The sequence below is a fragment of the Oryzias latipes genome, chromosome 22, assembly GCF_002234675.1.
Source record: "Oryzias latipes chromosome 22, ASM223467v1".
Taxonomy (NCBI): Eukaryota; Metazoa; Chordata; class Actinopteri; order Beloniformes; family Adrianichthyidae; genus Oryzias; species Oryzias latipes.
Window position 1 is genome coordinate 1,787,742 of NC_019880.2, and position 20,251 is coordinate 1,807,992.

The following is a 20,251-nucleotide window of genomic DNA, read 5'->3' on the forward strand; positions in this document are numbered from 1 at the left end:
ATTGTAGTTTAAAAAAATAACTGAGTAACCAGGAAACATCTATACATAGTTGTAAGTGAGGTGTAAACATTAAACATTGTTCTTTTAAAAAATACAAAAAATACAATCTGGTTATTCAAAAATAACAAGGGTATATATGTATATTTCTAATAAGATTATTAGTAAAATAAAATATTGTAAAGCAGTTGACTAACTGATAAAACATAAAATAATTAGCAAAAACCCGTTTTAACAAATTTGAATATCTAAAAGTAAATCATTAAGTTTAAAACTGCAATACGGAGACAGAATTCTTGAAATTACATGTAAATATATATATTAATCTATAAATATAAATATTCATCTACAAAAGTTTTTGGTTGTCCCACTGTTTCTTTAAGACTTGAACGCACCCCAACTAATTTGGTCCTCCGGTATCCCATAATGCACCGCTGCTGATCTGGTGTCCACGTCAAAGCTGACAGCCGCTAATGGCCTCAGTTGATGTGGCACTCTGAGCTGTTTGGACCCCGGATAAACTCCCGAACTTACATCCCGGAGCGGCTCCGGCGGTTCTGGCTCTCCTCCCGGTCCGGTAATGAGGCAGCAGCGGGCGAACTGCGCTTTAAAACGCCGCGTAAGCCGCTTCGGACGCGCGGTTACAACAGCTGTTGTTAGCCGGGTTCGGGCTGGTTAAATGAACTCGGGTCAGCTGACACCTCCACTCACTTTCAGGACACAAAGAGAACCGAACCGAACAAAACATTCGACCAAACTTCATGACTAGACGGATCCTGATCCTGTTTGGGTCACAGTAACACAGCGAGGCCAGTCCCCCCTCCCTCCCGGACTTTTTGGTGCGTTTTGCGACCCCGGTCAGCCAGGATGTCATCGTGGCTCGGCGGACTCGGTTCAGGCCTCGGCCAATCCCTCGGCCAGGTCAGCGGGAGTCTGTCAACATTCACCGGCCAGATATCGAACTTCACCAAGGACATGCTCCTGGAAGGAGTGGAGGAAGTCGGAGGTAGGAACGACTTTTCTCTGTTCTTTGTCTGCAGACGGAAGAGTTTGTGTGAGCACAGAGTCGCTTCTGCTCTTGTTTGCTTTTTAAGGTCTGACAGTAATTCACAAAGACACCTTAAAAACAACATCCTGGAAGAAAAAATAGCATTCTAAGGAATATAGGAGTAACAGTACTAAAACATTTTTTCTTTTATTCATATTTCAGGGTTTGAAATAAAAAAATAAACAGTTAAGAATTCATCAAAAACATTCTCACAACTTTATTTGTTTACATAAAACTCCTATTTCTTTATTGCTTGTTTTAAACTTTTAACGTTTTTTTTTAAACTGAGGTTTTGTGGATGTTATTTAATGAATTTGTTGTATTTTGACTATAGATATAATCATGTTTTTGTCTTTAAATATATTTATTATTCATTTCAACACTGCAGAAAAAATAGATCCCCCCCCAAAAAAAACCTGAATTTTTAGTTTTATGAGGCAAACACCCATTTTATCTTTAAAGAAACCAGAAGTAAGGAACTGAAATATTCCATCTTAGTTCAGTTCTTAACATGCATTTGTTGACAGAGGAGAGGAAAGATTGGAAAAAAATGCGATTCATGAAAAACCTTCTCGGTTCAGGTTTTATCTTTAAAAAATCCCTGCTGCTACAGCTTTACACAAACACCTTTTCTGGTCCTTTCCTGTCAAAAATATGCTGATTTGATTCCATTTGCCAGCATTTTTTCCTGATTCCGCTCCTCCACTCACAGCTGATCACCTGGACTGGGTGTGTCCAGCCAATGAGACCACGCCAAAGCCGTGTTAGAACACGAGCAGGAGTGTGAGCTTCCGTCATCACCCTAATCTAATCAGCCAACGAGGAGCTGGAATATTAAAACGGTTAAAAATGCCCCCACAGCATCTTCCAGTCCAGTTTATCCTCAGGCTTTCATGATTCAGAAATATGACAGGAATGTGGAGCTGCAGTTCTGCAGACGTTTGTGGTTCCTCCAAGTTTCACCGTTTGACTCGCTGGAGAAATTCAGTTTACATGAAACTTTCCCAGAGAATTGTGGGATGTTTTTTTGTCCTGAACCTGTAATTTAGTTTCTCTAAATTGACCTCAGTGACTTCCAGCCCCTTCATCATTGTCAAAGAGAAACTGGTTCAGTGTAATAAAGGTTTATATTTGTCCCTATAGTTTGACATTTTCAATCTCCTAATCCAATGTATGCTGGTTTTTCTCAAAGTTTAGGTTTCATAAACTCTGAAGTCTTTTTAACTTGTGGAGGATTTGTTTGTTTTCCATCAGTTTCTTCTTTTTCTCCAATATCCCTTCTGCAAAATCCAACTAATATTTCTATCATTTCTATCATTTTTTGTATATATTTCATATAAGACACAGACCGATCTGCGTAGACATTTTGAAATATTTAGTCAAGTGAAAAATCATCTCTGAAACCATTTTCTCTTATAAAAAGTACAAAGTAATCCAAATAAACTAAAAAAAAATGCTTTTCTGAGGATTTGGTTCTAGATAAACCAAATCTGTTTGATAATATCCAGAGTTCCTTCAACTTGTGTCATAAAACAAACATCAGGAGGAGACCTTTGACCTCAGACCTCCAACTCACAATCCAAAAGCAGGATCGTTGAGACTGTCTCCTCATGACGGCGTGACCTCTGAATGACAGCTTCAAGGTCAAATCCTGTTGGGAGTTTTTCCCGTCAGGTTTGTTCTGCTGGGACAGATCTGTGGGACTGACGGGGAAAACAAAAAGTGCTGAATCCACCCTTAAATGAGAGTAACAGATTATTCCTGTTTGTTCTGAACTTGCTGCAGATGCTGCCACGGAGCTGCAGATGTCCAACTCCAGGCTGGTTGAGATGGAGACGGCGTTTGCTGCTCAGAGAGCTGAGGTTTGTCACGTTTCTCCACAGAAACACAGCAAAGTCAGCAGATTTAAATGGATTTTATTCACTGGAACTGAAGCAAAAAAAACACGTCAGCATCTAAAGTGCCCGGTGGATTTGGAAATGGATAAAGACCGACAAAGCATCTATACTTATCATGTGGAGGCACGAACCATTGTTGCCACGAAATCCATGTACCGTATTTTCCGGAGTATAAGTCGCACCAGCCCAAAAATGCATTATAAAGTAGAAAAAAACACAGATAAGTCGCATTTTGACGGGAAATTTATTTGACAAAATCTGAGACCAAGAACTAATAACTTGCACAACCTCATATGACACAATCATAGCAGACTGTTTATCTCATAATTTCACAGTAATTCTTTTTCATACTTATTTATTTATTCCTTTCATGAAGCATCATTGTCCAACTAATACTCTGTTTTCATCCTGTATTTGTAGAAACAGTTGTCATTTCCATGCATTTCTGAATCTATGAGATCATTGGAAAATAGAATATTATGTTGTTAGCCTTCAAGATCTTACTGTAAAAAAAAGGTTTGCTGATTCTCTGAGTCACTTAACATACTCTAAACACTTAACATACCTCATACATCAAATTGACCCAGAAACATCATCTCTGTTCCTCACAAATGAACATAACAGGAGGGTTAACAATCTATTTATTTCTATTTATTTCTAATATAAGTCGCTGCGGAATAGAAGTCGCACCCCTTGCCAAACTATAAAAAATAGGGCGACTTATAGTCCGGAAAATACGGTATTTCTGACAATGGGGACCTCGAAGGACATTATCCTGCTGTTACCATGGCGACATACAAAATACATAAGTACTTTAATGTAGTTATTTGTTTAGTTTTGCACATGAAGCAAAGTATTTAATATGCTGTGTTAATAAATAACCTTTAGGTCCAGCTGTTCCATGGTGGGTTTCCTGCTGTGGTTCTAGTTTTGCACATTTCCATTTCCAGGTTTTTGGGCTGCAAAACGAGACCAAATCATCATTCCTCTGCCACCGTGCTGGGCAGTGGGTGTGAGGGTTTAGGTTAGAAACGTCCCATCTTTGTGTCTGTCAGAAAAATCTAAATTTCCCCTCAGAACTTTTTAAAGACCCTGATTGTTCACGCGATCATCTTCTGATCGATTTTCAAATCGTTCCCGGTGGTCTTTTATTGACGATGATGCCGTTTTTAGCCAAATTCCAAAAACCTGCGACGTTTTCTTGGACATAGTTTCTGCAGAGCGGCAGGAGTTCATTAGAAATGTGTGGACGGGACTAGAGCCCCCCCCCTGTTCCTCCTTCCCCTCCCCGTCAGTGTGAATCCATTTGAATAAAAAAATATTCTCAGAAATGCAGTTTTGATCTTAATTGTCTTTATTTATGCCCCCCATTATCAGGAAAAACCCACAGTTTTCACCGAGTGGGTCTTTAAATTCAACGCCGTCGTGTGTTTGAGGCCGTTTACTGACTCTCTGCGTTCCTCTTGCTTCTGCAGCTGGATAAACTGAGAAGGCTTCATGCTGAGCTGGAGGAGCAGCTGGAAGCTGCTGAGATCCAGAACAAACAACAGTCTGCAGCGTACAGAGCGCAGCTGCAGCAGAAGGATGTAAGTCATGAACTCAGAAGCTACAGGTTTCGGTCCTGGAGGTTAGATTTAAAGCTTGAGGCTCCACTGGAGGTTAAACTGAAAATGGATCCGTTTCAGCAGCACAGACTTAATCTGACGTTGTCCCGCAGGTGGAGATCAGCCACCTGAAAGCTCGGCAGAGCGGCCTGCAGGAGGAGCTGCGCTCGGCCCAGTCCGCCTCCGCCGGCCCGGCGGTGCTGCCCGTCTCCACCGCGTCCTCCGTCGCCGCCACCTCCTCTTCCTCCTCGGCCTCCGCCTTCCTGACCCGCCCTGCGGGGTCTCATCATGGTTTCCACGGCGACGAGGTGGACATCAGCGATGTTCTGTGGTCGCAGCAGGAGATCAACAGGCTGTCGTCAGAAATCCAGCGTCTGGAGGCCGAAGCGTCTCATTGGAGGAGAATCTCTCAGGTGGATAAACCTGCAGAAGTTTATCCTCATTTTTAGTCATTTCTTTGTTTTGCTCACTTATATGAATCAGATCCTCAAATGATGCAGACAGAAAGTCCAAACTGTTAAGATTCAGTTAGAACAATTTAACAATACTTTGATCTCATGCTTTTTCAGTCATCAACAGCGACAGGAAGTGGCAACAGCGACCAGGGCGAGATTCTGAAACTGCAAAGACTGATTCAGGTATCGGTTTGCCTCCTAAAGTTTGACTTCTGACCGAGAAGACAGCAAAATGAGACTCTACCTTTGATTTCATGGGAGCAGGAGCTTCGAGACGAGATGAGCCGCGAGATGGACGAGCACCAGCACGAGCTGGCGGCTCTGCAGGACGCCCAGAGGCAGAAGATGGCCGAGGTGACCCGGCGGCATCGGGAGGAGCTCGCCGAGTACGAGGAGAGGATTGAAGAGCTGGAGGAACAGCTTCACGGAGGTTAGCTCAACTGGGATTTGACAAAAACGGAGAGATTTCCTGAGGCACCACTAAAATGTTTCTGCAGGTGGGAGTCAGGCTGGTTCCCCGTCCGACGCCTCCGAGCTGCTGGAGCTCCAGAAGAACATCCAGGCCCTCCAGGAAGCGGCGGAGCGGCGCGAGAAGCTGCTGTCGGAAGTGTCAGCCAGTCTGGAGGAAGCCCAGAGGAAGCAGGCATCGCTGCAGCTGGAGAAGGACCAGGTCCAGGAGGAGAATGCCGGGCTGCTGCAGAACTACTCGCGTTTCCAGACTTCTGTGGCGGAACTGCAGACACGAGTCCAGGAGCAGGAGGGACGGACTCTGCAGAAAGCCCAGCTCGAGCACGAGATCCAAACACTAAGAAACAACCTGGAAGGTACTGAGATTCCTAAGATCTGGCCTGTTGAAAGTTTGATTGAATGCCTAAAAGAAGACGAGGTTTGAACTTTAACTAAAACATCTGACTTTCAGCTGCAGAGAAGGAAGTGGAGAGACTGAGGAGCCTGACTGAGGCAAGTATTAACCAATCAGCCGTCGTTGGTACGATTGTAAGCCGGTCAAAGTTAAGCTTTCTGATGTGACCTTTTAGCGAGAACCAAAGGAAGAAGTGGAGCACGCAGACATCCTAGAACTGAACACCATCATCGAAGCGTTGAGGCGGGAAAAGGAGGCGCTGACCCTGGAGAAGGTTGGTTTACACGCAGACCAGTGCAGCACTCGGCTGGTCCGTTTGCAGACGGGAGATGTTTTTCTGCGTCTCCACAGACCGATCTGCAACTCCGACTGAAGGAGGCGGAAGAACAAGCGGCCTCTGGCCGTGAGGGCGACGTGGAGTCGCTGCAGGACCTGAAGGTGGCGCTGGAGAGGCGGGAGAAGGCCCTCAGAGCTGTGGAGGAGGAGCGGGACACCCTCCTGTCTGAGCTGGAGGAGCTGGACCGGCAGAACCAGGAGGCCACCAAGGTGTGAAAGAGGAGGGTTTGTGATGGAAGCCAGGCGTCCCGTGGGCCGACGAGGAGGCGTCGCTTCCTCATTGGGGTTTTTAGGGGCCTGGTTTCAAATTTGTCATTTCAGTTTTTTTCCCATCCTCTTTGCATGATATTTAAAAAAAAATGTGAAGAGAACAGCCTAAACGCATCACAGTGACTTTTATAGCAAAGGCGTTTTTAAATGACCGTAAACCCCACAGTGTTTGTTCTTTTCCAGCATATGATCTCTGTGAAGGAGCAGCTCTCTGCACAGCTGAAGGAGGCGGAGGAGCAGCTGTTGAGGGCGACTGAAGATCTCAGCAGAACCACGGAGCAGAAGAGGTCGCTGGAAGAGGAGCTGGAGTCGCAGAAGGAGAAGGTCAGCCAAAGCGCCTTCAGCCTGAACGAGCTGCACATGGGCAGACAGCAACTGGAGCGGACGGCGAAGGACCTAAAGGACAAGCTGGGGAGCGCTCAGGAGCAAAGCAGAGAGCTGAGGAAAGCTCTGCAGCAGAAGGAGGAGCAGCTGGCTGCTGCCAGAGCAAAGCTGGAGGAAGGAGGAGCCAGAGGAGGTGAGGTCGAGAGAGCCAGAGGGGAGCTGGATGTGAAGGAAACAGAGTTGACGGAGCTCAGGAGAGAACTGGATGAGCTGAGGAGCTCTCGTGAGAAGGTGCTGTCTGAGATGTATGAGATGAAGATGGAGGGACAGAAGTTGAAGGAGGAGAAGGAAAAGTTCCTTCTGGATGTCGAGGAGCTGACACAGCAGCTGAAGGAAAACCAGGCAGCTCTGAGCAGAGCAACCAGGGAGAAGGACACTCGAATTGAAGCGTTGAAGCTGGAGAAGAATCAGCTGGAGGCCGAATTGACGCAGGCGGAGAAGATGCTTTCAGAGCAGGCGAAGCAGTTCCAGCAGACCATCGAGGAGCTGACGCGCGCTCGATCCATGGACGCCTCCACCTTACAGGCCGAGCACGAGTCCGCCATCAAACTCAACCAGGAGAAGGACCAGGAGATCTCCAAGCTCAGGAGAGATTTGGAGCAGCTGGCCTCCGACCAAAGAGACACCAACGAGATGCTGTCCATCACGGTGGACGGGCAGAAGCAGCTGACCGATCTGCTGCAGGAGAAAGACGTCTTTGTGGAGACCTTGAAGCAGAACGCCGCCGACTTACAGACGGAGATGGAGAGCAGGATCTCAGAAGTGACCAAGGAAATGGGGATCCTCAAACAGACGCTGGAGGAGAAGGACAGACAGCTGGGAGGCATGAAGGAGGAGAACAACCACCTGAAGGAGGAGATGGATCGCTTCAGGGATCAGCAGAGTAGACCGCCACCTCTGGCCGAGCCCAAGACTCTGGACATCATCACTGAGCTGGAGACGGAGGTCACCCAGCTGAGGTCCTCCGAGACGTCCCTGGAGGGGGAGGTTCAGATGCTGAGGAGGACCCTCGAAGAGCAGCAGGCCGCCCTGCTTCAGTCCCAGCAGTCTCTGCAGGCCCAGCGGAGCGAGCTGGAGCAGGCGCACGCTCGCCACCAGCAGACGGCGCTCAACTACGACAGACTCATCCACGCCAGAGACGAAGAGGTCGCTCGCCTGCAGCAAAGCGTCGAGCAGCTCAGCAGGAGCCGCACCAACGCTCCGCATGTGCAGGGGGAGGTCATCCTGCAGGAGGACAAGACGCAGTCCATCAGCCAGGAGAACGGCAGCGAGAAACACGACCTGTCCAAGGTGGAAATAGAGAAGCTGGTCAGAGGCATCAAGGAGAAGGAGACGGAGATCCTCCAGCTTAATGAGAAGAACCTGACGTTGACCCAGCAGCTGGACCAGATGCTGGTTTCTCACAGCGAGGTGGGAAAACTCTCGCAGCTGATCCGGCAGAAGGATCTGGAAATCCAGGCGCTTCATGCGCGACTCTCCATGGGCGGAGGACACTCCCAGGACCTCCTGTACCTGCAGCAGCAGGTGCAGAGGTCCGCCGACGAGAAGGAGCAGATGCTGGCCGTGCTGAACGAGAAGACCAGAGAGAACAGCCAGCTCCGCTCGGACAACCACCGCCTCGTGGACATCATGGCGGGAAAGGAAGCCGCCCTGGTGAAGCTTCAGCAGGAGAACCAGCGGCTCTCCGAAATGAACGACCCCACAGGAAGCCACGACATGTTCAAGGAGACCATCCAGAACCTCTCCCGCATCATCAGGGAGAAGGACATAGAGATCGACGCGCTGACTCAGAAGTGCCAAACTCTGGTGGCCGTTCTGCAGTCCTCCGGAGGGGATTCCGGTGCCGGTTCCGGGGGCGTCAGCAGCAACCAGTTTGAGGAGCTTCTGCAGGAACGGGACTCTCTGAAGCAGCAGGTGAAGAAGATAGAGGAGTGGAAGCAGCAGGTCATCACGACGGTCAAGAACCTGCAGCACGAGTCCGCTCACCTGCAGGAGGAGCTGATCCGGCTGCAGAGCCAGGTTTCTGCCGACAGCGACTGCAGCTCCCGGCTGTCCGTGGACTACGCCCAGCTCATCCAGAGTTATGAGCAGAAGGAGAAGATCCTGGGGAACCTGGGCATGGAGCTCGCACAGGTTCAGCAGACCATCACCCAGCTCAGCTCCACCAAGGACGTCCTGCTGGGCAAACTGGACAGTGTAGCTCAGAGTCCTCCAGCTGTTCCAGAAGGCTCTTCAGGCCTCCACACCTCCTCACCTGAACACAAGGAGAAGCTGCGGGAAGAGCTGGAGAAACTGCGGGCCCAGCTGGCAGAGAAGGAAAATGTGATCAAGACTCTTCAGGAGAACAACCACCGGCTCTCCAACTCCGCCTCCGAGAGCGCGCAGAGAAGTCAGGCCGAGGAGGTCCAGCAGGTCCGAGAGAGGCTGGAGTCCCTGCAGAGGTCCGTGAGGGAGAAGGACCTGCTCATCAAAAGCAAAGGAGACCAGCTCCTCCAGGTGAGCGAGGCGCTGCGTAACCGCGACAACGACAACGAGGTGCTGAAGCAGGCCGTCACCAACCTGAAGGAGAGGGCCCTCATCCTGGAGATGGACACCAAGAAGCTGAAGGAGGAGAACGAGCTGGTGGCCGCTCGCTCCCGAGAGAAGGAGTCCGAGTTCAGGGCGCTCCAGGAGACCAACATGCAGGTGTCTCTGCTGCTCAGGGAGAAGGAGTTTGAGCTGAGCGCCACCAGCGAGAAGGCGGCCACGGTGGAGAAGATGCTCAAGGACAACCAGCAGGTGAGTGGCGCTCGGGAGACGTTGCTTTACCTGACAGTTCTGGGATGTGACTGAGATCCGGATGCGCCGCAGGGGAACTCGGGCGAGCTGAACCAGCTGCTGAACGAGCTGAAGTCCATGCAGGAGAAGGCCTTCGCGTTCCAGCAGGAGAGGGATCAGATGATGATGGCGCTGAAGCAGAAACAGATGGAGGCCGCAGCCGTGCAGGCCGAGGTGAGCAGAGCTTCAGCTCAGAGACTTTTTGAAGACTTCTTTTGTCATTAAAGAGCTGCGTTTGTTCAATGGGAAAGGTGATTTAATGAACTAAAATTTGCTTAAGCTGTATTTAAATGGATCCATTTAAATGCAAGATCTTTACTGATTTGTGTCGTCATTGTTGCCAGATTCTTGGAAATTACTAGAATTTCAGAAAAGTATTATTATTTAACAAAGATGTTTTCTACCAACCAGAATTTATAAAAAATACCTAAAGTTTAAAATTTCTCTTAGGATTTTTACTTTTTTGACTGATTTAAAACCTGATGTCTTTTTTTTTGTATAAAATAATGGGCATTTTAAGGGAAAATACTCTCACTAAACAGATTTTTGTTACATTTGAACTTACATCTAGCTCCAGCAAAGCCAAAAATCAGAAACTGTTGCTGACTGCAACGGCCTTTTGAAAAATGAAGATCCACCTGATCCTCCTGCTGGCTCTTTTAAAGACGCTCCCCACTTAAAACGGGGGGTTTTAACACGTTAGAGTGGCATTTTATTTCAGGATGGAAGACATTCAGTGCTCAGCACAGTAAGTACACCCCCTTTTGCTGTTTTAATCAGGAGCTCAATACATTAAAGAAAAATGTCCAAACTTTCCACAAGGTTGAGTTTTACTGAACACTTCTTCAACTCCATTACATGAAATGAAGGTTAATGATCTAACTTGGATCCCATCATCTTCAATTTTCCTTAAATCGATGTTCTTCAACCCTTCTCATCAGAAGACGCTCCTGCCCAGATGTTAGCTTTCCTGGACGGCCTGTACGATGGTCGGGCTTCCATCTTTCTTAAATGTTTGGATCCTTTTGCAACAGTATTTTGACTAAAAAATAGTAATCTTTAGATTTTGTGACATTTTCTTCCCATGGGGAGCCATTGCCGACAGCACGAATTGGGAGGGGCTTTTCTTTTTTAAGAAATGCCCTTTTCTGGCCACCTCTTAAATGAATCTTTAGACTCACCTGTGGTTGAATACCTGTTCATTAGAAGTTTGGAGTCGTAAGTCTGGCTTTTCTCCTAAGACTGACTCATTTTTGCAACATCGGCTTGAATTAATTTGTTGGGAAAATCACTTTTTTGTGTGTAGAAATGACTACATCTTGTCTGGAATCGATGGTCCACCTTTGGGTGTATTTTGTAGTCTAGTATTTCACAGAAAATGTTGATTCTGAAAGGACTGTGAATGTTGTCTGACATCTGTAGTGGGGTGTACTCATTTATGCTGAGCACTGTACGTAAAGAATATCAAGCTTAAAATTGGGTTTCTCTGAGCAAACATTCCCACTTACACCTTAGAGGTGAATTTCTTATGATCTCCTGCCGCACTGCAGAAAATATGTCCTAGAAAATGACACAGGGTTTTAAAATTTTGTCTAAAAACGGCCTAATCATCATAATTAAGACCATCTGGACGGCTTTGAAAGTAGATTTAAAGATGATCGGAGTTGGAGTTTAAAGTTCCAGACGACCAAGTTTGTCTTCTGATCACCTATTTAACATTATAAATGAATTAAAAAGGCAAATATCTGCTATAAAGCAAAATTATACTTTGTTTTTTACATGTTCAGTCATACACTAGCTCTAAATTTATCCACTTTTACGTGTCTTAAAGCAATTTTTGATTTTATTTATCTGCTAGACTGAATGCAATTTTTGTCCTTTTTTTTAAATTCCTATTTACATTAATGACATAAGTTGAACCACTCAAGTGAATAACATAAATTTAGTCTCAAAAATCGAAACCTTTTTTAATTTTTGTTACTTTTTTCTTAAGTCTTTTTTGTTTTCAGATCATTTAGTGAAATCTTCTGAGTATTAAAACCTCCCAAAGGTCAGAATGTTGCATTGGTTGTGTCGTGCGTGGGTTTGACACGCCCCCCCAACGCAGTGATGGCGTCAAACTCTGTTACGCCGTCTGCGTCATCAGATCTGTCTGCTTCCAGCTGCAGCATGTGAGGGACAAAGAGCAGCGCCTGAACCTGGAGCTGGAGAGGCTGAGGAACCACCTGCTGGAGATCGAGGACTCCTACACGAGAGAGGCGCTCTCCGCCGAGGACAGAGAGGCGGAGCTGCGCAGGCGGGTGGCGCTGCTGGACGAGAAGCTGGCCACCTCTTCGACTGCAGTGGAGAGCGCCAGGTGTGCAGAAACTAAATGCAGAACCAGCTCGGCTTTCCCATCAGTCTTCAACCTCTAAAGATATTATTTCAAATGTTTTTTTTTCTTCCCATCAACCTTTTGTGCAGCCAACAGGCCAGCATGCAGGTGGAGTCCCTGCAGGAGCAGCTGAGCATGGTGGTGAAGCAGCGGGACGACACGCTGGCGCAGCTCCGAACCTCTCAGGAGCAGGTCAACCAGTATGCAGTGTCGCTCTCCAACCTGCAGATGGTGCTAGAGCAGTTTCAACAAGGTGGGTTTGCAGAAAAGAAGAGCTGTTCTGTCCACTTTGATCTTTTTTTTTCCTGCCTCTCAGACCCTAAATCTTTCTTCCTCCTATCAGAGGAGAAATCCATGTACACGGCTGAGCTGGAAAAGCACAAACGGGAGAAGGAGGAGTGGAGGAGAAAAGCTCTGCTTCTGGAAGACCAAGCATCTGCGCTGCAGGTATGTGGGCCGTTCATGAACATGGTTCACCAAGACGACCAGGCATGGAAAAAGAAAAAGCCAAGGCGTGTTCCTGTTTGCCTCTTTCAGGTGAACCTGGAAGAAGCCCACGCCGCTCTGGACTCGGCGTCTCGTCTGACGGATCAGCTGGACCTGAAGGAAGAACAGATTGAAGAGCTGAAAAAGCAAAGTGAGGCCAAAGTTCTGCACCTTTTTAATTCCTTCAAATAGTTATGGTAAATGGTAAATGGCGTATACTTATATAGCGCCTTTCTTCCTACAAGGACAAGGCGCTTTACAGTCACACACACATTCACACACTGGTGGCGGCTTTTTCCTGGTATTATGGGGTGGATAATACCAGGAAAAACTGCATGCATGAAAACCATAAGCATATCTCTTTGTATTTATTCATTGAGTATATTTATTTTATTATACACGTATTTTTAAATTAGGACGACACGCATTAATTATTGTTTTAGCATTGCTAGAACAGATGTACACAAGAAAAGCTAAAGCTTCTAAATTACAGGGCAGATGAAAACAAAAACAAAACAGATATTGGTACGGTGGCCCTGAATTTCAAATCACTCAACCCATAAACATCTGCGATCCCATCTCTGCATCGTCCATTAATTTTGGATAGCGGACACCTTGTCGGTTGTTATCCCTCACGTATCCGTGGTCTGGGTGAATACTGGACTCTGATTGGCTGCAGAGTGTCCACTAAGACGTAATAATAGTTTTTTTTATGACGGCGCCTCCCAAAAACAGCTTTTTTTAATTTTTATTTCTCGGTCTGTTTTCTACCAGGTTTATTTTTGTTTTTTAAATCATGGAGGGATATAATCTAAGTTTACCTTAACGTTGCATTTTTTTCTGAGATGCTTCAGGCGCCGTCTGCTCCTTTTCCTGCATCACGGCAGCTTTCGAACAGACGTCTCATTGGCTGATTTCCAGAAACCCCGCCTCCTGACTCGAATTCTTTAGACGTCTGGATGTGAATTGTGACTCTGTGTGTTTTGCTCTTATCAGGCATGAACATGACCTCACTGCACATTCTCAGACGGCTTATTTCTGTCACCGGCTCTCGGGCCGTTCAGACCATGTTTGTTCAGAACCGGACTGAGATTTTATCTCAGAACCTGCTTTGTATTCTTGATGGATCACCTGGGAGACCATGCTGCTGAGCCCCAGACCTACAAACGGGAGACTAATTTGGTCTGAGCAAACTTTGAACAAACCCAAAAATGAATTATTCCTCGTTTATTGGGCTGCAGCCAGAAAAAAATGACGTTGGTGCGAAATTCTCACCATGGACAGGAAAACTGTGGAGTGAAAATCCAGTTTCCACCTTTTGTTCAAAGGATTTTGTCACATGCATGGAAATAAGATAATGAATTAATTAAGAATAACAAAAGGTTGATTAAGATCAAAGCTTGTTCTTATCAACAGTTGCATAGAAACCTGATGTTTTATTTGTACCTGATGGTGGAAACCCAGTGTAAATGTGTTTCTTGTGTTTTTATTATTTTTGTGCGCTAAAGTAACTAAAAAAAGAAATCAATTAATGATTCTTGCAGTGTTGTATGGCCTACAAGGGGTAACTGTATATGGCGTCCATTGCCCCCCTTTTTATCCCCCCCCACGGCGGAGTGGCCGCTGCACTTCTGCCGTCGCCACCCTGGTCAGAGCTACACTTGACAAATGGGTGAAAAACCAGCTGTATTTGAAAATTGGGGCTTTTCTGTTGGTTTTATCTACATAGCAACCATTTTAGTTTTTGTTCGCCTGGGAGTGTCGAACACATCGATGTAAGAAGAATCGGCAAAAGTAAATGTTTGGATTTCCTTGGCAACGGAGGTTTTCTTTTAACCACGCCCACATTCCAAATATGGTCATTTGGTATTGTTTAGTTCAGCTTGAGGCAACAATTTGTGTATTTAATTGTCACAATATTCCGGTTTTAAAAAGTGCACACAGTAAGGAAAAAGCCACTTTCGCGAGCTCGCCACGCTAAAAAACGTTTTTAAACCAACATTTTTAACATTTAACATGGCTGTCTCTTCCAGAGGTCAAAGGTCAACTAAACTTTAGTTGTGACCTTAAATTTCTCAAAGATCACTCAAATAAAAGTTTTCTTTTCCTAAATTGTGGTAAAATGTGAAAATAGCCAAATTTGACATTTTGCCACAACATAGCCGTAGGCCCTGTGGCCATCCCATAATCTTAAAACTTCCTTTTGATACCCGGGGGTGTAATCAAATGCGTGTTTTGGCTTGGTTACATTATTTTGAAATATTATTTGAGCTCTATAAGAGATTTTGGCCCCATTCTTTTTATTTTTTTATTTTTTTATTGCCGGTGTCTTCCGCCGCCGGGATGTCATCATTTTTTGGGGGGAGGAAAACCATAAATCTAATGAATTAATTTGACTTTTTTTTTTTTTTTTTTTTTTTACAATATTTTGTATGGTTTTGTACCCTACACACCTGATGATCCGTTTCTTGTCCGTCAGTCCATGTGAGGCAGGAGATGCTGGAGGAGGCGCAGAATAAGCTGATGAACCTTCTCAACAGCACCGAAGGAAAGATCGACAAGTGAGTTGATGAAACCAGGAAGTGGTCTGGAGAACATTACTGATGTTACTCATATTAGTTGTTGTTCATTTAGTGACGTCAGCTGCTAAACCAGCATCTCATGTCTGCAGGGTCCTGATGCGGAACCTGTTCTTGGGTTACTTCCATACGCCTAAGGCCAAGCGCGCCGACGTGCTGAGGCTCATGGGAAGCGTCCTGGGCTTGAGTCGAGAAGACGTGGATAAGGTGAGAGGTTTCTGGTTCAAACTCCAACCCTTTGGTGAAGCAAACACCTCTTCAACATCCGACTGAAGGAAGATGTGAGACCAAGCGTCGACCGTTTTTATGTCATGTCGATAATCTGTTAAACGTCTTTAACATTTATTTTCTACATTAGACCCCTCCCCTCACTCAGTCTTTGCCAGGACCCGGGCGTCCTGACCCCCACGCCCGGGTCAGATGCTGTACCTGCCACTGACCTGATCTTTGATCAAATGTCTTAAATATGTTTTATCAAATCTCTCTCTTCCCCCCCCCCCCCCCCCCCCCCAAAAAAAAAAAAAAAAAAAAACAACAGTTTTTGTTTAGTCTGATGGAAATATTTATTTCATTTCTGGTGTCTTTGTGGTTTCTCTGAGACAAATGTAAAGTTTTACGTCGATGATCAAACTCTCTCATCCAAAGATATCACACTAAACACAGGCAGGCAAACTTATACTGTAGTTTACAAAATTATGTAGTACTTTTTTAAGGTATACAAAGTATTACTGTAGCTAACTTATACATAGTTTAGTTGTCCACTAAGTTATCCATAGTTCTTCTGTACTTTAGTAAGTATACATAGTACATCTTAGTAAACGTATAGGACAGCTGAGGAATATTCAGCTAGGCTGTAGTTTACTAGACTTTACAAAGTTGAGTTTTCATTTTCTATTTCATTTTACCAGTTTATGTTGTAGTTTAGCAAGATATGCTGAGGTTTACTACATTATGCAAAGGTTTACTGTAGTTTACGAAGGTATACAGTAATACTGTTTTTAACTAAGTTATACAAAGTTTTACTGTATATTACATTATACAAACTTAAAATTCACTAAGTTATATTTTCATGTACTCAGTTTATTTACTAAGTTTTATCAAATGCAGCTGTTAGTTTCTCATTTTTGCATTCTAATGTAGTTTACCAACATACTGTGGTTTACTCTGTTATATGCTCGTTTACTCGGCTATACAAAGTTGTACTGTAGTTATTTTAGTTTTGCCGTAGTTGATTTTGTTTTGCTGCCACTTTCCCAAACTCTGCTGCAGTTCACTTCTTTTACAGCCACATGTTACTACATGTCTACTTTCTTGTCTGGAGAGGAAAATTCTGCAGCACCAAAGCTTATTGAAGCAGAGATGAAGACAAAGTTTATCTGTCATCTGTGCAACACTTTAAAACCTGAAATGATTCCAAACACCATAGATGTTTTCTAAAAGCAACAGTAACATGTTGGTGAAGTAATGACGGACTGTAAGAAAGAACAAATGGAGCGAAGCGGAACCAAAACGTTTCATTAAACCGGTTTCATTTATTTAAACTACTAAGGAACCTTCATCACTTTTCTTTAAAATGTTTCCACATTTTTTTGTTCATAGATTTAGAAATGATCTGGTTTGTTTTTTTAAGTTTAGGAAGGAAGATCTGATGTGAACAGCCAGACTTTCCACACAGCTTTTCTTTTCTGACACACGGCTCCAAAAGCTGATCCTGCAGCTTTTAGGATTCTGTTGTTAAAGTGAGGAAGCAGCGTTTTAGGAAATGCTTGTTAAATTAGCAGCTCTGTAAAACGTTTTTTCCACCTTTTTTGGATCATAAATTCCCCTGAGTGGGGCCGACGGCGGCTTGGAACTCCAGCAGCGCCTGAGAATCCTTTCAGCGCTGAAGGGAAAACAAAAAAAACGGCCTGAAATCCAGATCTTCTGGCAGGAGCCCTGTGGGACTCCATCCAATGATTCCAGAGAATTACCCAACACTTTTTAAAGGAAAACAGATCCAGAGCGAGGGCCAAAGCAGATCGCAGCTCTTTAAGGAGCTGCTTTCATTATATTTGTGGTCTTTTTTTCCTTTTTTCATGATCGTCTCCCCGTCTGCTGGTAATGCTATTTAAAGTTTCCATTTTACAGCAGCCGAGCGACCCAGAAAAAACCAGCTGACTTCTCGGGAGGTTCAGAAATTTCCATTCTTATGGCCTTTTTGAAGCTGAATCTGTCTGATCGCCGCTGGATCTGAATAGTCTTTAAAATTCCAACAAGTTTCAATTCCAGAATGTTGAAGAAAGTTTCACATCAGGACAGTTTGGTTGGGAGGAATCCCTAGAAAGAGAAACGTAATATCAGCGCTTTTTCCTGACTGATTTTTGAAGAAAAGAAAAGAAAAAAAAATCATCTGTGAAAAATGGAGTTCCCCTTCAGCAGATTTATAAAACCTGCAGAGCGCCCCCACTGTCCCCAAAATGTCAAACCGCCTGTAGGTTTTCCTGAAAGGACAGTTGGGTGGAGCCAAACGGCTGATGGGGAACTCGGTTTTTAAAAAGCCTGAGCTCGTCGAGGTCATTTCCTCCTGAGGGACTTCATGCTTCTCCGTCCACAGATGTTGGAGGAGGACGTCCAGCGCGGCGTGACCGGATGGATGTCGAGCTGGCTTGGAGGCAGAGGAGCACAAAGTGTCCCAAACACTCCTCAGAGACCCGGCGGCGGGCAGGGCCTGAACTCGGTAAGACCGAACCCCGAGAGCCGGATCTGAGCGAGTCTGTCCGAGACTGAGGGAGAACTTTAGCAGATGAACACAAACGGGTTTGTCATCTGGTATCAACCTTCTGCCAATTGAATGTTCCTCTAACTTTGTGGTCACAATGACCTGGACGCATCAGCGCGCCTACAACGAGCTTTGCCATCATTTGGCCTTTTTTCAATAATCGAAAGCCAAATGTTGGTTCTTTGCTGTAGCAGACATTCAAATGAACCGGAGTCTTCACGGATTCTGTGAAAGTCTTTGGACACCCCCATCCATCCATCCATCCATCCTCCTCTGCTTATCCGGGACCGTGTTGGGGGGGGGGGGCACCAGTCTAGGCAAAGATGCGCAGACTTCCCTCTCCCCTGCCACTTCCTCCAGCTCCTCTGGGGGGGGGGGGCTTTCAAAGGCCAGCCAAGAGATAGAGTCTCTCCAGCATGTCCTGGGTCTTCCGGGGTGTCCAGTGGGACATGCCAGGAACCCCCCCCCAAGGAGGAGTTCAGAAGCACCCAGACCAGGTGCCCAAGCTTCCTCAGCCCCTCTGAGCAGTTACCTTAGGGTGATGGAGTGGTTCAGACCCCCCTTATGAGTACAGACCAACCAGGATGGCGGGACTGGGGCTCCACTCTGGAGCCACCCTGCCAGGCTGGCTCCAGAGTGGAGCCCCAGTCACGTCAATCTGGAGCCAGGCTGGGGTTAGGGGCTCCCAGGGAACCGCCTGGTGGCCCGGTCAGGTCCAGCCCAAAGAGACGTTGTGGAGTCACTCCCCAGTGGGCACACCACCCGCAAGAGGGCTCAAGAGGAGGCAGTGCAGTGGGGTTTTGGTGGCAGTCAAAGGCTGCTGCCTCGGCAGCCCAACACCTTGACTTGTGGGAAAAACCCTTTTAGCCCCATTGTTTACATTCTTTTGACTGCTGTAACTCTTCAACCGTTTAATTAATGCAATTCCAGCAGAGTCTGACGAGAAGAGAAGCAGCTCTGCACCTTTTAGCAGCCAAGTGTTTACGTAAATCAGCTGATTATGTCGCACAATACAACTTGTTTTCAATATAAAATAGATCCTTTTTTTTTGTGGCAGTGTCAAAATAAAAGCGTGTCGTTTCTGCCTGATCATTTCCTCCCAAATGAAGCATAAACAGGATCAAACGTGATAAAAGTCATCTCTGTCTCTGCAGTCTTTCTCAGAAATGTTCGTCAAGTTCCTGGAAATGGAGTCGACCCCTTCAGCCCCGGCGCCGAGGCTCCCGGTCCTCGACATCAGGCCTCTGAACCCCCCACCTCCAGGAAGAAGCAGCGGATCAGCCTCCGCCCCCACAGGTACCCCGTCAGAGCTGTTGTTTGGCTCCAGATCGCTGTAGAACGCTGACGCGCGTGTGCGTTTGCAGGAGCTGTGGCGGCCAGCAGGCGAGCCGGCGAGTCCAGCCCCTTCTTGGCGCCGCGCTCCGCCGCCGTGCCGCTGACCGGTTTGGGCGCCGGCGGTTCAGGGAGCCACCTGCTGATGAAGCCCATCTCGGACGCCCTCCCCACCTTCACGCCGGTAGTGGTGTCGGCGGAGGCGAGCGGCGGAGCTGTGCTCAAAGACCTGCTGAAGCAGTGACGGCACGCCGGGCGCCACCTGGTGCACTTCAGTTCTATGCAACAAACCTTTTGAAAGGAAACCGTTTCCAGCTCCGGCGATGAGACCAGTGGCTTCCCGGCTTTCGTCTCCTGAACACAAGTGACCTTGTAAACTGTCCGTGCCGGGGTCTAATCGTCACCTGGAGGAACCCTGTCCTTCGGCTCTCGTCCTGCGCCGAGCGAAGCGGCGTTTCTTGTCTCCTGATTTGCCTGAAGCTCTGCTGGATCACTACATCTGTTCAAACCATAAAGAGACGTTTTTTCCTGCAGAATCGAGTCTTTTCCAGACAACCACACTATGATATGCAATAATTATGGCTGCTCTCTGTGGTTGATCAGACTGCTTGGGTTAATGTAAGTACAGCATTACTATAGGTGTATAAATATGTAAATGGATCGTTTCTTTTCTATTTATGGACACACAGACGTTTTGGAAGTGCCTGACTCTTTTCTATGGTATCCGACTGTAAAGGATTCATCCAAATCTATATATTTGCAGATGTAAAGACGGCAGATGAAGGGTGAGTGGAGGCCGTGTCCTGCTCCACATTTTTGCACAGACTCTGGGAGGAATGTGGCTTTTTTTTCTCTCCCCCGTTTATTTCTGAAACGTGAGAACTTGTGTGGATGTGGAGAAAGTCTGAACAGGAGTGGGGTCAAATAAAGGAACCGTTCGAGTCTCTTCTGGAGTTGCTGTGGCTTCCTCTGAATGTGTGAGCGCGCTCTGGTGGGGGTGGGGGGCGGTGTCCTGATTGATTCCAGCTGTTATGAGAAGGGGGGGGGGGGG

General features: G+C 46.3%; 1 protein-coding gene across 2 annotated transcripts; it reads left to right on the top strand.

Annotated features, from left to right (window-relative positions):
• The first annotated feature begins 414 nt into the window (after positions 1-414).
• Positions 415-20,146, top strand: trip11 (thyroid hormone receptor interactor 11). 2 transcript variants are annotated; one of them, XR_002872620.1, is made up of 22 exons: positions 415-1,003; positions 2,831-2,907; positions 4,419-4,529; positions 4,661-4,960; positions 5,117-5,185; positions 5,267-5,432; positions 5,500-5,826; positions 5,922-5,962; positions 6,040-6,138; positions 6,216-6,410; positions 6,654-9,632; positions 9,705-9,845; positions 11,834-12,027; positions 12,135-12,298; positions 12,389-12,492; positions 12,583-12,682; positions 15,011-15,092; positions 15,203-15,317; positions 17,704-17,826; positions 19,023-19,164; positions 19,233-19,818; positions 19,964-20,146. XR_002872620.1 is itself a non-coding variant. In XM_023951615.1 (21 exons), the coding sequence occupies exons 1-21, from the start codon at positions 865-867 to the stop codon at positions 19,442-19,444; spliced, it is 5,880 nt and encodes a 1,959-aa protein (XP_023807383.1). In that variant the 5' UTR covers positions 415-864; the 3' UTR covers positions 19,445-20,146. The 2 variants fall into 2 exon arrangements, 1 of the variants encoding a protein (XP_023807383.1); XM_023951615.1 differs by having other exon boundaries at positions 19,233-20,146.
• The last annotated feature ends 105 nt before the right edge of the window (positions 20,147-20,251 follow it).

What these genes read in the sequence shown, in the direction of transcription:
- trip11 (XM_023951615.1), top strand. Translation starts at nt 865, where the DNA reads ATGTCATCGTGGCTCGGCGGACTCGGTTCAGGCCTCGGCCAATCCCTC. An exon ending in ACTAAGAAACAACCTGGAAG is followed by an intron (nt 5,827 to 5,921) that starts GTACTGAGATTC and finishes TCTGACTTTCAG; the next exon opens with CTGCAGAGAAGGAAGTGGAG. An exon ending in TGAAGAGCTGAAAAAGCAAA is followed by an intron (nt 12,683 to 15,010) that starts GTGAGGCCAAAG and finishes CTTGTCCGTCAG; the next exon opens with TCCATGTGAGGCAGGAGATG.